The sequence below is a fragment of the Talpa occidentalis genome, unplaced genomic scaffold (assembly GCF_014898055.3).
Source record: "Talpa occidentalis isolate TD23 unplaced genomic scaffold, MPIMG_talOcc4v2.1 talOcc4.7, whole genome shotgun sequence".
NCBI lineage: Eukaryota > Metazoa > Chordata > Mammalia > Eulipotyphla > Talpidae > Talpa > Talpa occidentalis.
The window spans coordinates 48,418,258-48,443,860 of NW_023605083.1; the positions used below are offsets into that span (position 1 = coordinate 48,418,258).

The 25,603-nt window shown below is 42.6% G+C and overlaps 1 protein-coding gene and 2 long non-coding RNA genes across 6 annotated transcripts in view; 2 read left to right on the plus strand and 1 right to left on the minus strand.

The window, feature by feature from the left end:
• The first annotated feature begins 33 nt into the window (after positions 1-33).
• LOC129144857 (uncharacterized) lies at positions 34-3,219 on the plus strand. 2 transcript variants are annotated; one of them, XR_008549593.1, is made up of 4 exons: positions 34-130; positions 233-348; positions 2,949-3,023; positions 3,129-3,219. It is a non-coding gene; the product is annotated as an uncharacterized LOC129144857 (long non-coding RNA). The 2 variants fall into 2 exon arrangements; XR_008549592.1 differs by lacking the exon at positions 233-348.
• LOC119232422 (uncharacterized) overlaps positions 2,881-25,603 on the minus strand; it is a 102,583-nt gene continuing 79,860 nt past the window's right edge. For all 3 annotated transcript variants that reach the window (XR_008549591.1, XR_008549590.1, XR_005122075.2), the window contains 2 exons: positions 3,520-3,558; positions 2,881-3,375 (listed from right to left, as the gene is read on the minus strand). This is a non-coding gene — a long non-coding RNA (uncharacterized LOC119232422). The remainder of the gene's footprint in view (positions 3,376-3,519; positions 3,559-25,603) is intronic.
• LOC119232418 (spermatogenesis-associated protein 31D3-like) lies at positions 17,738-24,128 on the plus strand. Its single transcript, XM_037494435.2, is given in 5 exon segments — positions 17,738-18,005; positions 18,932-18,971; positions 20,048-20,108; positions 20,348-21,258; positions 21,261-24,128. Coding segments are annotated over 5 exon segments (3,945 nt in total). The 5' UTR covers positions 17,738-17,804; the 3' UTR covers positions 23,993-24,128.

A 25,603-nucleotide genomic window follows, 5' to 3' on the forward strand; every position in this document is an offset into this window, starting at 1 on the left:
GGGGGCGGGGCCTGACGCGGGGGCGGGGTCTGAGCGCAGCGGTGTTTGGCTTCTTGGCGGGGCCCCGCAGCTTAGTGGCTTCCTGGCTTTTGGCTTCCGGGTTCTGTGTCCATCGTTTCTGCGGCAAGAGGTGAGACCAACTTCCAAGATGAGATTCTGGGAGGTTTCTGGAAGCCCGAGCCTCTCTCCCTGCCCTGATGCTGTCCTCCCTTGTCTGCCATTTCCATCCCAGGTTGGGGTCCTGGCTGTTCACAGCCTCTCCTCGCTGTCCCCCATCCTGCCAAGCCTGGCTGCAGCCTCCGAAGACACTCTCCGAGACCTTGGGTCTGGACCGTGTCTGCTGTGCTGGTACTTGAGCCCCCTCTGCCGTGGACAACCCACCCAATTCCAGCGGTGATCATAGGAATCAATAGCGTAACAATATTGAGGCCTGTGAAGGCTTCGCCTTGTGTTGGCTGTGTGGCCAATGGCTTGCATTGCAGCACATCTCGTCTATTCTATGTAGAGATGCTGGTATTTACTAATATGGTGACTGTGAGGATCGGAGTGAACAAGTCTGGAGGCTGTGGCCTCCACTGCAGTTACTGCGTGGGGCCCTGCCAGTGCCTAGACAAGTCAAAGTGCAAGTCGTGCACTAAATCACAGAGTCCTCATCTTTGATTTAATACCGACCCTGTGCTAGCTGTTTTCAGAAGCACCAATATTAGCTTTAACTTCCAGTGGATCTGGCAGTGAGTATAGTAAGAACTGTTGGTGGAAACCGCAGGTGCAGGCCAATAAAGGCACTGGCATTGGTGGGTTGAGGGAAGGGGCAGAGCTGTTTTTCATGCTCTGCAATTTCCAGGACAGCAGAATGTCAGGTTTACTAGAGATCTGTCTGTAGGCATTTTTGTCTTATTTGTGCTAAGTTTGGTTTATGACATTATATAGATATACAGACATATCCCAACATCTATATATACTACATTGTGTTCATCACCAAAAGTGATTTCCATGTCTCACTTACTGGATCCCTTACCCCTTCATTGTGGCAGCTGCTAACTTGTTGCATACTCTTATATTTTGTTTTCTTTATCAACTAGATTGAGTGACGTCATATACTATTTGTCTTTATTGATGACTCATTTCAATTAGCTCAATACCATCCGGTTCTATTGAAGTTATTGTCAATGGCAGAATTTCATAATTTCCCCCAATACCTGAGTAGTATTTCATTGGGTATAGTTACCATGCATTTATCCACTCTTCTGGGCAGGCTGTTTCCAACTCTTGGTTATTGTGCACTGTTGTGTGAATATGGGCTTCATATTTCTTTGGATTAGTGTTTTCCTACTTTGCAAAAATACCCAGATGTGGGACAGCTGGATCCTAGGACATTTCTATCCTTAATATTTTGAGGGTTCTCCATACTGTTCCATATTGGCAGCAGCAAAGAGCATTCCTGCCAACAGTCTATGAGGGCTCCTTTTCTTCTCATCCTCACTAACACTTGTATGATGTCATTTGGATATAGCCGCTCTCAGCAAGATGTCACTGTGTGAAGGAGCACAATATGACATCATTGTTTGGATTTGCGTTTTCCTAACACTAAGAGATGGTGAACATGTTTTCATGGTATGTGACCTGTTGGCCATCTTTTTGTCTTTTTGGTTGAAGTGTCTATTCATATCCTCTCGTCATTTTTAAAAATTGGGTTGGCCTTTGTTGTTGTTGATTTTTATGAGTTCTTCTGTATTTTGGATATTAAACTCTTCTCAGATCGACATTTTACAGATATCTTTTCCCATTCAGTAGTTTGTTTTTGTTTTAATAATGGTTTCTTTTGCTGTATAGAAACTTCTTAATTTGATAAAACTCTGTTGTTTATCTTTATTTCCCTGTCTGTTGGAGACATAGCCACAAAGCCATCACTTAAAAACAATGTTTAAATTTTTATCTCTTAGGTTTTCTTCTATTATTTTATGGTTTCAGATCTTAAGTGTGTTAGTCTTTAATCCATTTGAAGTAGCTTTTGTAAATAGCGCTGCTATAAACATAGGGATACAGGTGCCCTTTGGAATTAATGTTTTTGTGTCTTTGGGTAAACACCTGGGAGTGGAATTGGGGGATCATATGGAAGTAGGTCAATGGAAACAACCCAAATGCCCAAAAATAGATGACTGGATCAACATGGTACATATACACCATGGAATATTACTCAGCAATCAAAAAAGATAAACACATGCAGTTTGTAGCAACATGGATGGAGCTAGACGGGATCATGCTCAGCGAAATAAGTCAGAAAGAAAAAGAAAAACACCGGATGGTCTCACTCATAGCAGGAATTTAGAAAACCTCAATAAGGGACCAGGAAAAAGACTAATTAATACAAAGTAAAAATCAAAATCAACAAGCACTACAAACTAGGACATACCATGGGAGGGGGGCCCAGGGGAGAGGAAAGACTTGGGTCAATATAAGGGGGGGTGCAATTGTATGGGGAATATAACCAAAATGATAATGCATACATTATGCAAAAATGAAAAATGATGTAAGAATTATATAAAATAAATCTTTAATTAAAAAAATAAAGTGCTTCTGTGCATGGTATGCAGCAGTGTTCTTGTTTTATTCTTTTGCATATAATACTCTAGCCTCTCTACATAATATACGGAAGAGACTTGCCTTACTCTAATTTATGCACTTAGTTTTTTTGACATAAATTCGTTGTCCCTATATGTGTATGGATATTTCTGGTCCTCATTTCTTTTTCATTAATGGGTATGTCTACTTTTATTCTAATGCCTTGCTATTTTGAGTATAATACCTTTGTGATGTAAGCTGAAATTAGAGAGTATGATTACTCCATTTTTGTTTTTTAGGTTTGTTTTTTTTTTTTTGCTTAGGAATATTTTACTTATTTGGTTTCTTTTGTAGTTTCAAATAAATGTTATAATTTTTTTTTTCAGTGCCACATGTCAAGTTGATAAGGAAAAGAGAAAAAGAGTGATGCCTGCATAGAAACAAATGGTCAGTTCTTTTGAGTAAGTACAACAGGACAAAATATAACTGCACCTTTTTTTAAGCTTGACTGCACTAGACTCTCCACAAGGAATCTCATACTGAGCTCTTATTTCTTTGCTTCTCAGGGTAAGAGAGTATCCATGGTGTCATCCCCAGATCTTTCCTGTAAATACCTGCCTTTTGGGGTAAGTTCCTGTCCTTGCGGTTCCAAAACGCACTTGGCTCTCCAGGTCTCCAGAGAGAGTGACATTATTTAATCTTCGTGGTAGACATAGATCTCTGAGAGCAAGGTATTAGGCTGTCCTCAAAGGTTCTGAAGTCAGTCGATTTCTAAGAGCATTCTGGTTTTCAGTCAAAGATTTATTCATTTTCCTATAGAGGAGAAAGGAGAGTCTTATTGGATTTATTCAGATAAACAAATTGCCATGGTAAGTACCAATACTTTAAGTTTTTATATTTGGGGTGAGAGAGAGAAAAGCAAATATCCCAGCTTACTTATGAAAACATGCAACTTACCATTGATGCAGATCATAGCAATCTTCAAATAGAAGCTTTCTGGACATAAAAGGCAAAACATTGAAAACCAGTATTAGCAAAAATCCACTATCGATTATATTAGTTCTATTCAGAATATTCCGTCCCATGTAGTAAGTGTCACTCTTTTGTTAGTAATTTTTAGGAGTTCAGTTTTTCATTATGCTTTGCAGTTTTTCTCAGTTCCAAGACAAGATGGCAAGCTTCTATTCCAGAATACTGTCAGTTCATTTTTCTATGAATTTTTCTGATTACAAAGTTTAGTAAGTAATCTCAGTATGTAGCAAAAGGCTTAAAAATAAACATTTTTAAAAACTGAGCATAAAGCAATAAACAAAGGATGCTTGCTCAATTTTGTGGTCCCCTTGTTTTATAATCGGATCAATAATAATATACCAGAATATATTAGGTTTTTTTTTTTTTTTTTTTTTCTGACCATGTAGAAATTTATTGCTACCACCTTTCACCATTGAAGCTTATGATCTTGGTCTTTCCCAGAATATATTAGGTTTTAAGAAGTCTCATATACCTGAAATCATTTAGATAAGTTTACTTATATGCTGAAAAGTTATAGCCAGTTCTTTGCATGACAATGCTTACTATTTTAGAATATTGATTTCAGGGAAGTTTTGCTTCAGGCTTATCATATACTTTTCCTACATCAGCTGTAGGTTCGGCCATGTGTTCAAGTAACCCCTGTTCTGTTAATGAAGAATGACATTTGGAAGCCAGGGTCAGTGTATTAGATGGGCTCCATAGGGTTAGGATGTTGCTGCTTCTAAGCCCGCTCAGTGGACTAGGTTAGGGATATATGTGTGTGCGCGACAGAAACACAACATATCCATGCATCTACATCTTTATTTGTCTGCATGTCTATCTATTTTGACAGCTATTGGTTTCACCAGTACCTTCAGCTGCAATCTGCTATCACAGAGATCATTTTAGTTTCCTTCTTTTCACTCTGCCTGTTTGTGACCTCTTTCTCCTCTAAGGAGAAATCTGAATATCATCATTCTTAATACATTTACTTGTTCATTTACTCCATCTGTATAAAAACAACATCTCATCACAACTGTCCCCTCCATGTACAGTGTCCTCTTTCCCCACTTGCACTTGGACTCAGTGGACCAAGCAGCTGTGTCATGTAGATACCCACACCCTGCACCAGGTAACCATTCTATGACAAACTCCTCTTCACCCTGGTTTGGCTCTGACACACTGTTCTAGGACCCTTCATCACCTCTCAAACTGCTCTTCTACATTTCTTTGAGATGTGGATGCTTCTTTTCCTTGGTTTACCTAGTGGCCGATAACCCTGAATTATTCAGAAAGGGAAAAGAGAAATCTTTCTACCCTTCTTTCTTGAGGCATAATTGATATGCAAAAAGCAGCACCTATTTAAGTGCACAACATAATGCCTTTGATAATAAAATTGTCACAACCAAGATACTTAGCATGTCCTTATAGCCCTCCCATTCACCTTTTTTCTTTCTTTCTTTCTTTCTTTCTTTCTTTCTTTCTTTCTTTCTTTCTTTCTTTCTTTCTTTCTTTCTTTCTTTCTTTCTTTCTTTCTTTCTTTCTTTTTTAATAAGATTTATTCATGTATTTATACAAGCACTGCGTACAGTCAGAAGTGCTGGAGGGTGAGAGAATTCACCAGAGCCAGAGTGGGGAACAGAACAGGCAGACCGATGAAATACACTGCTGATGGTGCAGTGGGTGAGACAGGAGAGGTCTGTCGTGCCATGTGCAACCCTCGCTCATGGCCGGGGATCGAACTGGCACCGCTGCGGCTGCAGGCAGCTTCGCAGCCCAGTGCTCAACCGCTGCGCCTCCAGGGGAGGCCCTCAACTTTTTTCTTAAAAATTGAGTTTTGAGATCATATGGATGTACATGTAGTTCTAAAAAACACATACCATATATGCTTAATTTATAATATCTTACCAGATATCAACAAGAGATCAACATTGGTATATTCAAGATACAGAATATTTTTATCACAAGTACCACTCATGTTTCCATATTATAGACACACTCACTTTCCTATCCCTTAGGAAACAATCGTATTCCTTCACTAATCTGGTTTCCATTTTATAATTTTGCTATTTTAAATAACATTGCTTTTGAAATGCAATTTTGTTCCAAGAATTAATGCATTTTTAATTTTCATTGTTTTAAGTATAAAAAGGGATATGGAGAGGGGCGGAGCAACATGGCGACGAGGAGTCGCTGCGAGTAAGATCTCCCATTAAAAGAAGTTAATAGGGAGGAAAAGCGGCAGGTCCCAGTGAGAACTGGGACACGGAAGATAAATGGACGAGTCCAGCAAACTGCCCGAAGAAGAAAGTTGCCAAAAAAGAGGACTAGAAGGGAGGAAAGCACAGAACCCTGCTCCCCTCCCCTGCCCACAGAGTCGGCACTCTCCGACCAGCAGAGAGGAGGGGAAAAAACAAACTAAAACGACCAACAAGAACAAACTACTCAGCAAGCAGGACTGTGAGTGGAAAGGAACTATTGCAGCCACCACACCCCGTGAACGGGAGCTGTGGAGAACCCTGCAGGATTCGCCCAGGCAGTGAAGGGCTCTGGGCGCCATTAGAGAACAAAGAGACTCTGGAGGAGACCCGCACACAGCCCAGGGCCGGCTGGTAAGCTTGCATGGAAAAGCGGCGCAGCGTGCTTGAAAAGCAAAGGTGGATCGCGGCTGCCCAGGTCCCCACGCCTGCGACCTAGGCTTGCGGGGAGACGTGCGGGGACACTCACTGAGGTGAAAACCCCTCACTGAGTAATCAGGAACCAGGCACCCAGGCACGGGAGCTGGGTGCAAAAGACTCCATTTTTGCGGACACTGAACTGGGCTACAGCCTGCGTCCTGGACCTGAGGGCTTTGGAACTGAGACCCGGGGCATGAAATTCGGGGCGTGGGTTCTCCACGATGGTGGGGCACAAGGCAGGCACAGCACCCCAAAGCTGTTGAGGTTTACCCTACCATTCCCGCTCTGTTCCCTGTCCCACTGGGTGGAAAAATCAGCTCCCCAAGGGCTCTAGGAGAGATCTCCACCTAGCGACTTGAAACGAGCAGAAGGCTCCTGGAGGTGCCAGTGGCCAGCTGGGAAGTTAGCCCACGCCAGGCCCCTTCCGACCAGTAGTCTGAGCCCACAGGGGGAGCGGGCACCCACAGCCGGGGCAGACCCGGCACACAGAAGAGTGTGCCCGAGACCGGACGCGCAGGGAGTGCACCCCGCATCGCCATTTTAGAACAGGGACATTTCTTCAGTAAAGACTGCCTGCAGAAGGCTCCCTCAAGAGCCAGAGGTGAGCGGGGAAGCTCGCCCACGCCAGGCCCCTTCTGGCCTGCAGTCCAAACTCAGAGGGGGAGCGGGAACCCACAGCCGGGGCAGACCAAGCGCACAGGGGAGTGTGTCCCCACATCGGCATTTTAGAACAGGGACCTTTCTTCAGTAAAGTCTGCTTGAAACAGACAGATGGCCCCTGGAGGAGCCAGAGGGGAGCGGAGAAGCTCACCCAAGATGCCGGCCAGTCCCAGCAACACAGTGTCCCAATGCATAAGACAAATTAGAAAACAGACAGTAGGGAGTAGAAGAACCACACGCAACCTAACAACTCCTCAGGAAAAAAGCATACCACAAAAAGAAAACCACCCCCCAGATTGCAACGACAGTAACTTGGAAGAACTTCTGAGCCTTCCAGAAAGAGAATTTAAAATTGCCGTGATTAAAAAACTGACAGAAGTCATAAGGGAAAACAATGATCAGAAGAAGGAAATGGAGTCGCTAAAGAGGGAAGCAAAAGAAACGCAAGAGATCAAAGAATTAATGGAGGAACTAAAGAGCTCTGGGAAAAGCAATGAAAGCAGAATAGATGAAATGGAAGAACGAATAAGTACTCTTGAAGACACAGAAATAAAAAGAACCAAAACAGAAAAGGAAAGAGAAGTATAAAGGTAAATGAACGAAGAAAGACTTCGGGAACTATCTGACTCCATGAGGAATGGAAATATGAGTTATAGGAATACCAGAAGGAGAGGAGAGAGATGTAGGAACAGAGAAAATATTCAAAGAGATAATTGAAGAGAACTTCCCAAATGTGAAGAAGGAGCTGAAAATTGATATACAAGAAGCAAGAAGAACACCAAACTTCCACGATGAAAGGAAAAATACAGCAAGACACATAATAGTAAAACTCCCAAGAATCCAGGACAAGGGAAAAAATAATGAAGCTGACAAGAGGGAAGAAACAGATAACATTCAAAGGAAAACCAATCAGGCTGACATCAGACTTCTCTGAAGAAACACTACAGGCAAGGAGAGAGTGGAGGGACATAGTCAACAGACTCCAAGAAAACAGATGCCAACCAAGAATACTTTATCCCGCAAAGCTCTCCTTCCTATATGAAGAAAGAATAAGGACCTTCCCAGACAAACAGAAACTCCGGAATTTCATTACGACTAAACCCCCAGTCCAAAAAATACTACAAGGAATCCTAAAGCCAGAACCTCAGAGGGACAAATAACAACGAAAGAAGGCCAAAAACAAAAAAAAAGATATTAAAATAATAAATAAATAAAATCAAAGGAAAGACAAACACAATGACAAATACAGATGCTAACATATTGATATTAACTCTAAATGTAAATGGACTAAACTCTTCGATAAAAAGACACAGAGTTGCAGCCTGGATTAAGAAACAAAACCCAACCTTTTGCTGTCTCCAGGAAACACATTTAGCTACAAAAAATAAAAATAGACTCAAAGTTAAAGGATGGAAAACAATCCTACAAGCAAATGGACCAAAAAAAGAAAGCAGGAACAGCTATACTTATATCAGATAAAACAGATTTCAAACTCAAAAAGATAAAAAGAGACCCCAACGGTCACTACATTATGATCAAGGGGACAATACTTCAAGAAGAAATAACACTCATTAACATATACTCACCAAACGAAGGAGCACCAAAATATATCAGACAACTGTTGTCATCTATGAAAACAGACATCAGAGAAAACACATACGTAGTGGGAGACTTCAACACACCACTATCAACAATGGATAGATCAACAAGACAAAAAATAAGCAACAAAACTAAAGCTCTAAATAAGGACCTAGAGCATTTGGGCTTAACAGACATCTATAGAACACTAAACCCCCCAAAACGCGGAGTACACATTTTTCTCAAGCGCACAGGGATCATTCTCCAGGATCGATCACATACTGGGGCACAAGACAAACATCAACAGATACACCAAGATTGAAATCATACCAACCATCTTTTCTGACCATGAAGGCATCAAACTAGAAAGAAACCATAAAAAGAAGGCAAGGAACTTTCCTACCTCATGGAGATTAAAAACCACACTACTGGAAGACCACTGGACTAATGAGGAGATCAAAGAAGAAATTAAAAAATTCTTTGAATTGAATGACAAGGAGGACACCAATATCCTAAATGTATGGGATGCAGCAAAAGCAGTAATAAGAGGAAAATATATAGCAATAGAGGCTCACATCAAGAATCAAGAAAGAACTCAAAGAAACACCTTAATCTCGAAGCTCAAAGATCTAGAAAAAGAACAACAAAAAAACCCCAAAACCAGTAGAAGAAAAGAAATAATAAAAACCAAAGCAGAAATAAATGAAATTGAAACTAAAAAAACAATCCAAAAGATCAATGAAACCAAGAGCTGGTTCTTCAAAAAAATCAATAAAATAGACAAACCCCTAGCCAGGCTCACAAAGGAAAAAAGGGAGAAAGCACAAATAAACAGGATCATAAATGAAAGAGGAGAAATCACAACGGACACAGCAGAAATCAAAAGAATAATCAGTAACTACTATGAACAGTTATATGGAAACAACTCCAACAATCTAGAGGAGATGGACAAATTCCTACACCTCTACAATCACTCAAAGCTAGATAAAGAAGAAATAGAACACCTAAAGAGACCAATTACAAGCAGCGAAATTGAAATGGTAATCAAAAACCTCCCCAAAAACAAAAGCCCAGGACCTGATGGATTTACAAATGAATTCTACCAAACATTCAGAGACGAATTAGTGCCTATCCTTCACAAACTCTTCCAAAAAATTGAGAAGGAAGGGACAATACCAAACACGTTCTATGAAGCCAACATTACACTAATACCAAAACCAACAAGGACAACACAAAAAAGGAAAACTACAGGCCAATCTCCCTAATGAACACTGATGCAAAAATCCTCAATAAAATTTTAGCTATCAGAATCCAACAATGCATCCATAAGATAATTCACCACGACCAAGTAGCATTCATTCCAGGGACACAAAGATGGTTCTACATCCGAAAATCAATCAACATTATCCAACACATCAACAAAAAGAAATATAAAAACCATATGATAATATCAATAGATGCTGAGAAAGCTCTCGACAAAGTGCAACACCCATTCATGATAAAAGCCCTTGAAATTCTTGGGATACAAGGAACATACCTCAACATCATAAAGGCCATCTATGACAAGCCAACAGCCAGTATCATTCTCAATGGTGAAAAGCTGAAAGCAATTCCATTAAGATCTGGAACAAGACAAGGATGTCCACTCTCACCACTACTTTTCAATATAATACTGGAAGTCCTAGCCAGAGCAATAAGACAAGAGAAAGACATACAAGGAATCCAAATAGGAAAAGAAGAAGTCAAACTATCACTATTTGCAGATGATATGATAATATACATAGAGAACCCCAAAAACTCCACAGAAAAACTAATTCAACTTATCAATCAGTTCAGCAAAGTGGCAGGATACAAAATCAACACGCAAAAGTCAGTAGCCTTCCTATACACAAACAATAAATCTGAAGAAGAAGAAATAAAAAAAAACCATCCCTTTTATTATCGAAACAAAAAAAAAATCAAATATTTGGGAATAAATCTAACAAAAGAGGTAAAGGACCTATACAAAGAAAACTATAAAACACTGTTAAAAGAAATAGAAGACACAAAGAAATGGAAAGACACCCCCTGCTCATGGATTGGAAGAATAAACATTATTAAAATGGCCATCCTACCCAAAGCAATATACAGATTCAATGATATTCCAATCAAAATTTCAATGTCATTCTTCAAAGAAATAGAACAATTACTGATGAAATTCATATGGAATCAGAAAAAACCCCGAATAGCCAAAGCTCTCCTGAAAAAAAAAAAAAGAAGGGAATGGAGGCATCACACTCCCAGACTTCAAACTCTACTACAAAGCCATAATCATCAAAACTGCATGGTATTGGAACAAGAACAGACACACAGACCAATGGAATCTAATAGAAAATCCAGAAATAAACCCACAGATTTATGGTCAACTAATCTTTGACAAAGGAGCAAAGACTATGCATTGGAGCAAAGAAAATTTGTTCAATAAATGGTGCTGGGAAAACTGGGTCACTACATGCAAAAGAATGAAGCTTGACCACTACCTCACACCATACACAAAAATCAACTCAAAATGGATTAAAGAACTAGATATAAGACCTGAAACCATAAAATACATAGAAGGAAATATAGGCGAAACACTACGGGATATTCACATCAAAGACATCTTTACAGATACATCACCCAAAGCAGTGATAGTGAAGGCAAAGATAAATAGCTGGGACTACCTCAAATTAAAGAGCTTCTGCACAGCAAAAGAGACAATAACAAAAACAAAGAGAAACCCCACTAACTGGGAGAACATTTTTGCACGCAACACTAATGATAAAGGACTGATCACAAAAATCTGCAAAGAGCTGATGAGACTCAACAAAAAAAAGGAAAATAATCCAGTCAAAAAATGGGCAGAAGAGCTAAAAAGAAACTTCTCTGAAGAGGAAATGCACATGGCCAACAGGCATATGAAAAAATGTTCAACATCACTTGTAATCAGGGAAATGCAAATCAAAACTACCATGAGATACCATCTTACACCAGTGAGAATGGCACATATTAAGAAAACTAGCAACAACAAATGTTGGCGAGGGTGTGGAGAAAAAGGAACTCTCCTGCACTGCTGGTGGGAGTGTAAACTGGTCCAACCACTATGGAGAGCTGTGTGGAGATTTCTGGACCTACTAAACATAGAGCTTCCATATGATCCAGCAATTCCCCTCCTAGGTATTTACCCAAAGGACACAGAAACATCAATTCCAAAGAGCACCTGCACCCCTATGTTTATAGCAGCACTGTTCACAATAGCTAAGCTTTGGAAACAGCACAAATGCCCAAAAAGAGATGACTGGATCAAGAAGATGTGGTACATATACACCATGGAATATTACTCAGCATTCAAAAAAGATAAACACATGCCATTTGCAGCAACATGGATGGCACTGGAAGGGATCATGCTCAGCGAAATAAGCCAGAAAGAAAAAGAAAAATACCGGATGGTCTCACTCATAGCAGGAATCTAGAAAACTTAAATAAGGGACCAGGAAAAAGAATAACTATAAGAAAGTGAAAATCAAAATCAACAAACAACTATGAACCAGAGACACTTTTTGGGGGGTGAGGGGTGGGAGGGGAGGGATTGGGGTCAAAATGGGGGGGTGGCAATTGTATGGGGAATATAAAAATAAAATTTATATTTAAAAAGAAATAAATAAAACTGGCAAAAGTAAAAAAAAAAAAATAAAAAGTGATATGTATTTAGAATAGAAAAAATGTCACCACAGGTTACCAAAGACATAGAAATACTAGTCCCTTTCTTCTGAAACCTCTCATGGCATTTTACCAGAGAGACAAATAATAATGTTTCCTAGCATAGTATGCCTTTTTTGAGATCACTTTATCACTACAAGAAACTCTCAGCATTCATGGCTTCGTTAGCTTTATGCTTCATTTGCTTGTGCACACATCTTTCACATTATCACTAACTCAAAAGAGTAATTGACAAAATTATAACCTGTATAATACAGAATATATGGGCGTTTATGCTTCCTTTTAATGTCATAACAAAGACTGAAAGCACATCTGTCTTCAGATATAGCAGAATTATATATGGACCTGAGGTAAAAATAAGGCTAGACTTTAACTGAAGTGCTATTTTCAATTTTTTTTTAGCTATGACTGGCATATTAATTTTAGGTATACAGCAGAAGGATTTCGTATTGGTATACGTTTAAAAATGCTCACCACTATAAATCTGGTTAACATCTGTGGGGTGGATGATTGTTAGGCTTTTCTGCCCTCCCCCCATTAGGGTTGATAATGGACCCTTGGGGTCCTGAATGCATGCCTGATGGTGGGCATCTGGAGTGGGGTGTGGGCATACGTAGGTGGGTACACCTGGGCTGAGACTGGGCCTTTAAGAGAGGAACAGAACCAGAAGCAAGCCAGAGAGCAGTACAGAACAACCACAACAACAAGAAGTAAGAGATAGGTAGAGGAGCAGCAGAGAAGCAGAGGCCACCAGAGAATGCCAGAGAGCCCTGAAAGATTCACCTGGGGCCAGGAGGCCTGAGAGCCTCCTGGTCCCTGGGGCACCCCTGCTGGCATGTACCTGGTAAACCCAAAAAAGCCTGACAAAGCCAGCCAGGGCTCTAGGAGTCCTCCTTCACCTTTCTGCTCTGATCATGCAGAGTCACCCATTATGATAAAGAGTAACAAAAATTTGTTTTTTTCCTTGTGATGAGAACTTTGCAAATGTATTGTGTTGCCAAATTTCAAATACGCAATGCAGTATTAACTATAGACACCAGGCTCCATGTTACAATCCAGTGACCTTTTTTAACTGAAATTTGTATTTTTTGGTCTTTTTTATCCATTTTTCTCCGTACTTTCCTTGTGCCCACCAATATGAGTTTTCTGTATTTATGAGCCTGTTTTTTCCCCTCAAAGATTCCACAGATAAGTGAGATCATAGAGATTTTTCTCTTCTCAGTTATTTTACTTCATATAATGCCTCCAAGGACCACCTATGTCGTCACAGATGGCAAGATTTCCTTACAATCCGATTTCCTTCAGTCACTCATCCATTGATGGTCTTGTTTCCATGTCGTGGCTATTGCAATAATACTGCAGTGAATATGTAGCTGCAGATATCTTTTCCAGTTAGTTTTTGTCTCCTTTCGTTAAATATCTACAAGTCAAATTGCTGGATCATGTGGTTGCTTCTCTGCAAGCTACAGACTATTTTATTCAAAATTGAGCATTTTTGTCATTGGGATGTTATAATTCTGTCCATTAGATTCCTTTCCATCCCTAGGATTTATTGTTACTAACTGTCCTGACTGTATTTTGTTGTAGTGGGGACAGCAGACATCCTTGTCTTGTATCTGATCTTAGAGGAAAAACTTTCGTTTGAGAATGATGTTAGTTAGCTCTGTTATTGGCCTAGATATTTATTATGTAAGGGCATGTTTTTTCTTTGCCCATTTTTGAAGAGTTTTTAATAAGAAGTGGATGTTGAATCTTGTGAAATGCTTTCTCTGCATCCTTAGATGACGATATGATTTTGATATTTCCTTTTTCATAATGGTGAATGAGACTGATCAGTTCGTGGTTGTAGATCCACCCTTGAATTGCCAGAATAAATCCTTTTGCATATTGTTAAATTTGGTTTGTGAAGTAGAACTAGGTTTGTTGAGAATTATTGCCATCTATGTCTATCAAGGATATTGGCATGTATCTTTCTCTTTCTGATTTTGTTATCAGGGTAATGTTGGTCTCATAAAATTTTATTGAAAGCATTTCATTTTCTCCCATTTTTGGGGAACAGTTTGAAGAATAATTATTTTGTCTTTGAAGGCTTGGTAGAACTCACTTGGGAAGCCCTGTAGTTTTGGGCTTTCAGTGTTGGGAGGCTTTTGACTGCTATTTCAATTTCCTTGCTTGTAATTGGCCTGCCTATGTTTTCTATTTCTTCCTGATTCAGTTTCAGAAGTTGTATTCTGAAGAACTCGTCCAGTTCTTCTGGGTTATTCAATTTATTGGTGCCAAAATCTTCATAGTCCTCTCATATGATCCTCTGTTTCTGAGATGCATGTTGTAGGTTCTCTTCCATTTCTGATTCTATTTGTCAGGGTTTTCACCCTTTTTTATTCATTAATCTTAGTGCTGGTTTGTCGATTTTATCATTTTAAGGAACCCAGCTTTGGCTTCGCTGATATTTTGAGCTCTCTTCTTGACGTCTATTTCATTTATTTCAACTCTATTTTTATTACTTCCTTTCTTCTGCTGACTTTTGGTTTCATTTGTTCCTCTTTCTGGAGTTCATTAGGATGTAGGTTTAGATTATTTATTTGACTTCTGTCTTGATTGTGCAGGAGACCTATATGGTTGTGTATGCGCAGTGTAATACAGTAATTGGTGCAGCCCACAGTTACTGGTAGGTTGTGTCTTCATTTTCATTCATTTCCAGGTATTTGTAAATCCTCCTTTGTTTTTGTATTTTTTTGTTAGCCCATGATCATTCAGCTGTATGCTGTTCAGTCTTCATATATGAGACGTTTTTCCTGCTTTCTTTGTGGCTTAATTCTGGTTTGGTACTACTATGATCAGACTTCAACTAGGACTTCAACTAGGTAATCTCTGGTTTCCAGTATCCATTTCAGGGATGTTCCTCTGACCTGAGCTCCTCCTATTTACCTGAATGTTGCAAATTTAGTTGAGAACACTGTGAGTACAATTTGTTTTTCTATTCACTGGATGCCATTTTGTGTATATGAGAATGAATCTACCTTGAGAAAATAGAACCAAGCCATGGGGAATCAGAAGCTGGATGTACTCCTACATTATGGGTTACTATAAGGCAAGTCATTAAATTTTTTTGCTTAAACTAGAATTCTGTTTTTCTGTCATCTACAAGAGGAAAGTCCTATGTTATGCAGTGATTAATTTGCATATTTACCCATGAGCTCTCAACCATTTTCTATTTATCACAGTATTAGGGGTCCCTTATTCTTAAAGTTTAAGCATTATACATCACCTTCATTCTTGGTGACCAAGGTCTAATTTTGAGAGTATGGCAGGAGGGCAAATCAATGCGCCATGAACCTTGAGAGAAACTGTATTTAGATCCCAAAGACCTTATTTCATGGGGGGTCTAACATGGTTATACTACCAAAATCTCAGAAAGCAACAAGCTTAGACATGATGTAAACTTAAGTTACTCCTAAAATGAGTGAGCAAGAAATTAAAACATACGTCCACACCAAAACAGGTCCACAATTATCCGTTAAAGTTTTTTTCTTAGTATTCCAATAATAGAAACAATCCAACTTTTTGCTGACCAATATACAAACATATGTGGGATATCCATAAAATGGAATATCATTTGCAATTAAGAAATGAACTACTGGTATATGTTACTACATCTGGTATATGTTACTACATGGACAAATCTTGAAATCATACTGAGAAACCACCTACAAAAGACCACATATTGTAGTATTCACTACATGGGAAATACTTAGACATAAGTGGTCATCTAGGTGTGGAAAAATGAGAAGATTGGAGGATGAGGGCCAAGAAGAACTGAGTTTCTTTTCAGAATGATAAAAGTTTTCTAAAATTGATTATAGTGTTGGATGCAAAATTGTGAGCATACAGAGTCACTGAATTATAAATTTTTCCTCCACATTTTATATTTTAAAAGGACAGGTTTATTAGGAAAAGGAGAAAGACAAAGAAACACACCTGCATAATCACAGGTAGGTAGGAGAGCTCTGAATTATAAGCTTTTAATGAATGAATTGTAAGGTACACGAAGGACATTTTAATGAAGTGGTAATAGTGATGTATCATTTTATTCACAGTTGCCAAAACTGGGACATAACAAAAATGTCCAAGGTAACTGGATAGATCAACAGTGATACATCTAGACAGTGCTAAAATGATGGGTAATGCAGCAGTCAGGAAAGACCATGGAGAAAATTTAAATGCACATTACTAAGTCAAGGTAGGCAATCTGAATGGACTATGTGCCATATGATTCCAACTACATGATATTCTGGAAATGGCACAACTCTGAAGACAGGAAAGATCAGCGGCCGCCAAGGGAAAAGAGACAATTGGATGAAGGGGAGATGACAGAGAATGTTCAGGACAGTGGAACTACTATGCTACTGCAATACTTAATAGAGATGTAGGACACTAAGAGTAAAACCCAGTGTAAAATGTGGTCCAGGAGTGCTAGTAATGGGTCAATTGTTGGTTCATTACAATCATGAACAGTCTCATTCTGGCACTGGATTTTGAATGTCAAAGAGGATGTGTGTGGGTGTGTATGTGTGTGGCATCTACTAAAAGTTTTTGTGTAGTTAAGCTATGCTAACTTTAGAAAAATAAGTGTTAAGAGGGCCCTCCCTGGTGGTGCAGGAGTTAAGTCTCAGTGCTATCAAGGTATTGCAGCCACTGAGGCCTGAGTTTCATGCCGGGCCTGGGAGCTAATCCACAAGGCACAACAGACCTCACCTGTCTGGCCACTGCTCCCCTCAGCAGTCATTTCAGTTGACCCACCTGTTCTCTCCCCACTCTGTCTCTGCTGAAACCTGCTCCTCTGGCCTACTCCCCATTACTTGTTGGCATAAATAAATAAAAATAAATCTTTAAAAAGAAAAATATTATGGACCTGTCCAAGAACATTTGAAGTTAATTATTCACAATTATTTTACACATTTCTTTTTGTGTTCTGAAGTTTAGTCATGAACTGTCCACTTTAATCAGCCCCGCTGAATAAAGATGATTGAAAATGACAGAAACACAATACTAAAATTCACTATTTGGCATTCATAAAAAAAGTCAGCGTAAAAAGCACTGTAGATCTTTATCTGAGTTTGAATAGGCAAAAACATCCTACGGGAAAGGGGGTTTGAGGACACATAGGATGTTGAGTGTCAATGTGCAAACATTCCTAGCAGTATTACAGACTTTCAAGGCAGTTGAATTGGTGAGACTCAAGCCAGGGTTTTCGAACGGTAAAGAGGAGCTCAGTTTCCATCTGCGTGACAGATACAAGAAGCATATATCCTCGAAGCAAATATATGATGGAGGGTGGAACTGGAAAACTGGATGATAGTTTAGGGTAGAGAAACCTCCTGGGCTATGGAGAATAGAGGAACCTGCTGGACCTGAGTTGGGGGAGGGGCTATGGGCACAGTCTGTGGTAGCCCCGCCCCTGCTCCCAGGTTTCCTTTGTGACACTTCAGAGCTCTGTGATGTAAGCAAGGGACTAAATAAAGGCCAGTGCTAGCCTTCTCAGGCTCAGTTGCCTCAGGCAAGCGTGTGATTCACAATATGGAAATCAGTAAATGGGATGCTCTTTCATTTCTGAAATGCCATATTGATGAGTCCAGGCTGAGCTTTGGCTCAATATCCTTGGATATTGACCCTGACCTCATTTACCTATGGGCGTATTGTTTGGTCTTTCTGTTCCTGTGCTACCTGGTGGGGATTCCATCTCTATTCACTGGCTGGAAAACCACAGAGGGCAGAAAGGTAAGGAACACTGGGCAATTCCCCAGTAGAGGTTCTGTATTGCCATTTCCATGTCTGTTTCCACATTTTAAAATAAGTTTGCTTGATTCTGGGAAGTGTGGGAAAGGGAAGTGTGACAAAGAATACAACTTCATGCTCCTCGGGAATAGACTAGGTAGGACTAGGCTCACGAGGTGCTCACAGACCAGCTGGGTGTGGTGGAAGTAAGCACCGTGCCCCTGCCTTCCTGATCAGGACTGTCTCTGATCTCTGCTCTGACACACAGGCCCCAACACTGGGTCATGAGTCACATTCCCTGGTAGGTGTCACTCCATCAAGTCTTCCTGAATGTTGAGCTGATCAGGAGCGCAGTCCCCTGAGCAGAGGCTGTAGCCTGGGATCTCGAGCCAAGAGACAAGCTCCCCCCAAAAGACTATAGGCTGCTGACTGAGAATAGCAATGTGCACCTCATAGACAAAATCCCCGCCTTTTTCCAGAAGGAAACCCTGAAAATATTTTAGTAATTTTAGATTTTTATTTTTTTAAACTCCTTTATTTTTTCGAAGATTTATTTATTTCTACAAGCACTGGGGTTCAGGCCAGAGGCGCAGAAGGGAGAGAGAATCCACAGAGACAGAAGAGGGAGCAGAACAGGCAAAATGATGGAAATACACTGCTGAGGGGAGCCGCGGGCGAGAAAGGAGAGGTCTGCTGCACCATGTGGGAATCTCCCTGGCCGGCTGGGATCGAACTGGCGACGCAGAGGCTGGGGATTCTCACAGTGCTGTGCTCAACCCGCTGCACCACCAGGGAGGCCCTTAGCACGTTTAGAAGTTATTTTTAAAAAGGAATACGACGTTCAGTCAATGAGAACAGAGTCTTGTCTGAGTTTTCTCCACAGAGGAGGAGTGAACTGAGAATCAATCATTCATTCTTTTTGTTTTCAGTGCAGAGCCAAGAGGAGGCGGAAAGGGGGGACACTGACAGGTAAGGTTCTGCCCGTTCCACCCGCGCTCTCCGAGGCCGCCCTTCCCTCTCTTGCAGGAAGCCCCAAATCTGTGATTTCCTTTTTTTTTTCTTTAGAAGTGTTTATTTTTTTTTTCCAAATAAGCAGTCAAATATTTTGTGTAATCCTGCTTTTACTTGTCATGTTTATTTATCCTTTCAAAATTTTTGTTAATAATAAATTTTATTTTTATATTCCCCATACAATTGCAACCCCCTTATTTTGACCCCAATCCCTCCCCTCCCGCTCCCTACCCCCCATAGAGTGTCTCTGGTTCATAGTTTTTTGTTGATTTTCGCTTTCTTATCGTTATTCCTTTTCCTGGTCCCTGATATTTTTTGTTTCGATAATAAAAGGGATGGTTTTTTTAATTTCTTCTTCTTCAGATTTATTGTTTGTGTATAGGAAGGCTACTGACTTTTGCGTGTTGATTTTGTATCCTGCCACTTTACTGAACTGACTGATGAGTTGAATTAGTTTTTCTGTGGAGTTTTTGGGGTTCTCTATGTATATTATCATATCATCTGCTAATAGTGATAGTTTGACTTCTTCTTTCCCTACCAAATCTGTGATTTCTGCGGATAGTAGTCTCTCTCAGAAACAGGCCCTCGAGGAGCGGCTGATGGGATGGGGTATGTCAGGTACCCTGCTCTGCCGCCCCCGGGACAGGAAGCAGTGAGGGGCCGGGGTAATGGCCGTTGCCTGACAGGCCCATGGGGTATACTGAGAGTCAGAGCTTCAGTGGCCTGACTTTCTAAAAGTTCTCTGACTTCATGGATGATCCATTCCGTTTTGAGGGAACCACCGACCTGCATTCCTTCCAGGGTGGTTTAGGGCATCACAGGAGATCATGTGCATCAAAGTCTTTTAGTCGTGAAGCAACACACACACACACACACACACGACCCTGCTTGATAGTATCACTGCCATCTGTCTTCCTCTAGTGATTGTTGAGCATTTCAGTGCCAGATAGCCCCAAGGTGGCTCCTAAGGGACTCCTGCATTAGACCTATGCTTCTATTTTCAGCACATAGGACATCTTCTTCTTGTTTCCCAGGTTGGAGCTATTGCCAGAGTGACACAGAAGAGAAGAGGAAGCTGACTGCTATTGTGGAAAGGTGACTTGTCCTTGCCCTGACCTCACTGTAGCATGACCTAGGGATTTAGTGTTACCCGCTGTAGTCATGGGAGGGGATAGTCGTGGGAGGGGTAGCCACGGGAAGGAGGGTATTGTGAGGTCACAGAGCGGGGCAATGTGAAGAAGCAGAGTTAGATGTCCCATCCCAGCCAGGCCAACGGGTCATCCTTTCATGGTTCTGGCCCTGGCTGCAATTTGAACACCCCCTGTCTCCTGCAGTCCCCTGGGCCGGAAACATGCTACCACCCGCTTTCGCCAACTATTGTGTCCAGACCCCTTCTGTGAAGTGTGTAATAGAGCAACTGCTGAGATCAACCAACTGCTGTTCTCAGAAGCCCTGGAAGATGCTCCCTCTGTCTCTTCTTTGGCTTCCACAGCTCCCATGGCTGAGTCCTCCTTCACAATGTCCTCTGCCTTCCCAGCAGCTCCCGCTGGAGACCAAATACCAGTTTCTTTGCTTCAACCTTCCCCACCACCCCTCTCCAACCCTCTTCACTCACCTAATCCACTGACCTGTTCAGATGAGTTTCTTGCACCCTCACTGGGATACAATCTGTCACCAGAGCCTTTTCCTTCACTGGGTCCTGAATACCCAGCAGGCCATTCTTCACCACAACACCGTGCTTTTTCCCCAGTCCCCCAATATCACAACCAGAGAGTGGACGCTGTGCTCCCAGCACACACCCCTTTGTCTCTAAATAACATCTTCTCAGGGGACCCCACCCTCTGTCAAGGTATCAAAGCCTTACCTAATTTGCCACAACCAATGAATCCTGATGATCCATATGGTTATCATCATCCACCACCAACACTGTCTGTTTCATCACCTCAAGACACTACGGTAACTCGGACTCAATCTAAAGCAATTTCCATCTCATTCAAGACTGTCTCAGAGAACACCACCTCCTGCAGCCCACCAGGGCTTTCTGTTTCAGACTGGTTAGCCTCTACCTGGGCACCACGTGGGGACTTCACTCACGAATGGCTTGCCCTTCCGTCTTTCGAGACCTCTGTGAACCTGCCATTTCTCAGTGCAGACGTCTTGGAACTCCTAGAGAGGCAAGTGCAAAAGCGGAGTGATTTCCTGATGTGGAAGGACAAGGAAAAGAATAGTTATTCCTTTCCAAACCACAGGGACCAGGGTACCAACCGAATTCTTCAGGGGGAATGTTAGGGTCCCCTGCTGATAAGGATGACTCAGCAGTCTCCCTTCCCCAAGGGAGCCCCAAAGGCAAACCACAGGAGCTGCAGATGCATGAACTGCCCCCACATCTTAAATCTTTGGGGGACCATTTACAGCAAAAACGCATCCAGTTCTTCTGGGGTCTCCCATCCCTACACAGCGAGTCCTTGCGCTCTGCCATCTCTCTCTCGGGGGGCGCTCCCCCTGTCTCTTTTTTCAATAGAATATCAAATGCCTCCACCAATCAAGAAGCCCCAGAGCTTCCCCAGCCCCTCCCTCTGTCCTCACCCGAAATCCAGACTCCAACGTTGCCTCAAACTCCGCCACAGTCCCCGTCCATGCCACAATCCCAGCCGCCAGCCGACCTGCCTTGCCCAATCCCAGCCCAACCATCTGGCCCTTCACACCAAATTAAGATCTGTGGCGTGTTTTCCAATAGACCCGAGAATGACCCAGATTGTCTCCAACCTGCTGATACTGAATTCCTGGAATGGCATGTGTTGCAGAAGCAACTAGCAGATGTGTGGGGTTTACCCGCTGTTGTCCAAAGTTCTTACAAAGACTTTAGCGCTTCACCTCCCGATTTTCCTCAACGCCGGCACTCTCTTGTCTCTAAATCCATCTCCATCCTTCCTGGAGATTTCCCCATTAGTGATAAACTTCGGAGAAAACTAGAACATCACCTTCGAAAGAGGCTTATCCAACACTGTTGTGGCTTGCCCCAAAGGATCGTACATTCCATGTCATTACAGATGCCTCCAGAATGGCTGTCAGAGGCAAATGAATTGGGGGGCTACAGTGCACCTTCGGGAAGCACTGTGCTTCAGGGTCGGAGTTGCAAAACTCTAAATGTTGGACTGAGCCAATCGGGAAGTGTCCATGAGAGGAAGAGCTCGGTAATGTCTCAGTGTAAGAAGGATGCAGGGAGGTCTGAGGGACATAGCCCAGAAAAAGTCTCTGCGAAACTGCACAACCAAGTAGGGCAGGACGATTTGTGTTCATCGGTGTGTCAGGACTACTCCCTCAACACCTCCCAGCAGCTCTCCTTCATGAAGTCCAGCGCGCAGAATTTGCTGGAAGACCATATGAAGAGGTTTCGTCTGGGGATGCGATTGGGACCTCCCTCTAGAGTCCGTCAATCCTTAGACATCTTCAAAGAGACAGAAACCTCTTCCCTTCCCAACCATCCCTCCTCAACCAACATGACTACTCAGGAGGACTCCAAATCAGGGGGCTTCACGTCCATTAGAAGAAAATCGAATGGGGAAGAGAAGGTGGGGCTAACAGGTGTAGGTCCTGTGCGAGCTCACCCTGTCCCTGCTACCTCACACCTGGGCAGGGACAGAGAAGGGAGCGTGAGAGAACCAATCCCTGCCGTCACCCAGGAGCCAGCAGAGGGTGCGCAGAGGATGAAGGGTGGCAGACCCAGTCTTCTGCCTGTCAAACACAGTCTCCCGGGCAAGTCAAGGCAGACTCAGTGTCCCCGAGGCACGAGGTGCCCCCCCATGCCGCCTGCAAGGCAGGCTGTGGCCACACACGAGCCAGAGGCTGACAGAATGAGTTTCAGTAGTAGAGCAGAAATGCTGCAGGGCAAAGAGAGGCGCCAGAACTTAGAGATGCTTTCCAAAGCCGGTATGTCCAGGGAGATATTCAGGGCTGAGGAACTTGATGCTCCTCGATCAAAATCTAGTGACATTTTGATAACCAGCAAGCCAGGGAGCCCTCCACCAGCACCACTTTCTTCGGATAACTTGACCGTCAAGTCCTCACTGACTCATGCTCAGGGCATCTCCAGTGGGGACATGGAGGCCTCCCAGGTGCTGCAGGCCCACTTGGTGGACAGTGGGTTCAGCCCGAGGCGGCGGCTGGGGAATGGGATTTGTCAGCATGCGTTCAAGAGGTGGCAGGATAAGAATTTCCCTCCAGCTGCCAAGAGAGTGAGTCTTCGGGGGACCAACACAGATGAGCTGGGTGGAGGGGACGCCAGGCTGGGGACACCCCAACCCAGAAGGCACAGCGTTCCCACTCGGAACATGGCATTACATGAGGCACACTGGAGGCAGACTGCCCAGGTTTTCAACAAAGAGGGGCAACCTCCTGCTGAAAACATATTCAGGCAAAAAGTGAAGCACTTTTTGCAATGGATTCGTCTTAGGAAAAGAGAAGAAAATTCCCAGGAGAAGGGCAGCTCCATATCAAGCTGTCCGCTTAAAAGTGGAGCTTCCTTTTCTGGGATGTCGGGAGCTCAGAACATCAAGACAGGCACTAGAAAGTCCCAGGAGAGGCTGGGCTATCACGAGACCATTCATTCGCCAGTGATGTGTGGGAGAACGCATCAGAATGCAAAAGTGCAGACCTGCACTGAGCCTATTCAGCGACATCCTCTTAACTACAGGGGTCCCTGCTGTAAAGTGACACACGCCAAGTTCTGCCCCCAAGCTGCTGTCATTGCTGGCCAGACTCATCCTACAAATATTCGATGGGTCAGAGACATGGGCGGACATCCACAGAAAGCTGTGGCACTTGGGGAACAGCTATTGTGTGGGAAGCGTCCCCCACCCCCACATGGTATCTGTATACCATCTAAAAGCCAACTGCAGGCCTCACGTGGGCCACGCTTCTCCAACGTCTCTCACCACTGTGGAAGGGACGGTGATCAGAGAGCTGTGTCAACTACGTAAACAGAAAATTCTCCTGCAAATTTTCCAGCGAGGAAAATTTTGTACCCAAAATAATTATTGTTTATCAGATTGATTATCCCCAATAAATTCTTCTTTAATAGCAAAGTCTTATGTTTCTGGGACTTGGGTTTTGGGTAAATCGGGGCTGTGCTGAAAGCAAGGAGTTAGTTCAGTTCTTACAAATGGCCTCCTTTGGTTTCTCAATGATGACCACTCCCTTGGAACCCTGGCTGAGAAATTAGAATGTGTTTCAGCCCCAACCTCACTCTCCACCTAAGTCTGAGGACATGTGCTCTGCATAGCCCTGATGCAAGCACATAGTATCCCACACCTTCTCCTTCATTGTATGCTCTCTAGTGTTTAGGGATTATGGAAGAGCGGTCTTCCAGATGCAGAGACCTAACAACAAGTGTGTTTGCAAGCAAATCCACAGGAAAGAAGAAAGAACACCTTAATTTTGTTTACAGTCAGTGACCAGAGGTTCCCACGGGTGGTGGGTGAATGCTGAAAGTGGGAGTGTTTGGAGGTGGATGTTTCTAGTGTGGACCAAGGACCTGGATCAGGAGGGCTCATTTTGTTGAACTAGCTGGGGTAGGATCTAGAAACAGTGCAGATGCTGTTTGAGAAGGCTCATGTTCAGCACCGTTAAACCTGCCACTGAGGCTTCTCTGTGGAGAAGGGACCTTGAAGTAGTCGTTTTCTCCCCCTGGTATTTCTTCAACCTGCCAGGAGTCATGACATTTTATGCCATGTGCAAGCATCATGTAATTGTCAGTGGGCTGTTGACAAGTCAGCCCCTTTCCCTCCCAGGGTGAACTGAAAATGAAAGCTAAAAAAAAGATGCTTTAAATGAAGTGGGTAGTAAGAAAAAGAGGGCAAAACAGGATTCTGCTGGTGAAACAGGTTTATGCCTCAATATACCCCATCATCACCATGTCATGATCCGTCCTGCTTCCACTACTCAGTGTGATCCAGGCACCACCTGAGTGGGTCTGGGCCGGGTACTGTGCAGCATCCTGATGACTTTTGGTCATAGAGTTCAGGGTTCTTTCAGTATTAATGCAGTTGTATCTGTAGGGATGTCATCAGCCATGACAACCTCTTCTTTGGAAGGGCATCTACCAAACTGATAAACTCAACAGATCCCACGTGTGTAGTGTGTAGAGTTCACCTATGAGGATGGAGGTAGCACCTTTAATGCACATGTCTCTGGGGGAGTCATGGTAGATCTCGCTCACCACACTTTCAATTCATGAGCCAGCAGTGAGTCTAAGATTTTGCGCCAGAGCTACATTTTCTCTTGGGGACTAACCAAAGACCTCCAGACAATGCTCTTTGGGTCACACTGCACATACACAGACTTACCAGGGTGGATGGCACACCTCTTCTGTTTGACTCAACTTACAAGTGGGTTTTTGAGGAGATGCCAGGCGTTCCACAAGGAATTATCTCATGTGTAGTAAAATGGGAACACAAGCAATGGAACTCATTTCAGTGTCTCTCTTTAGTGTATTCTCTTTCGGTGCCATCAACACCTCCTTCACTCCCTCACACTTATCTCATTTGCTCAAAGATGTGCCGGAGCACCATTCACAGAGAAACCATGGGAGG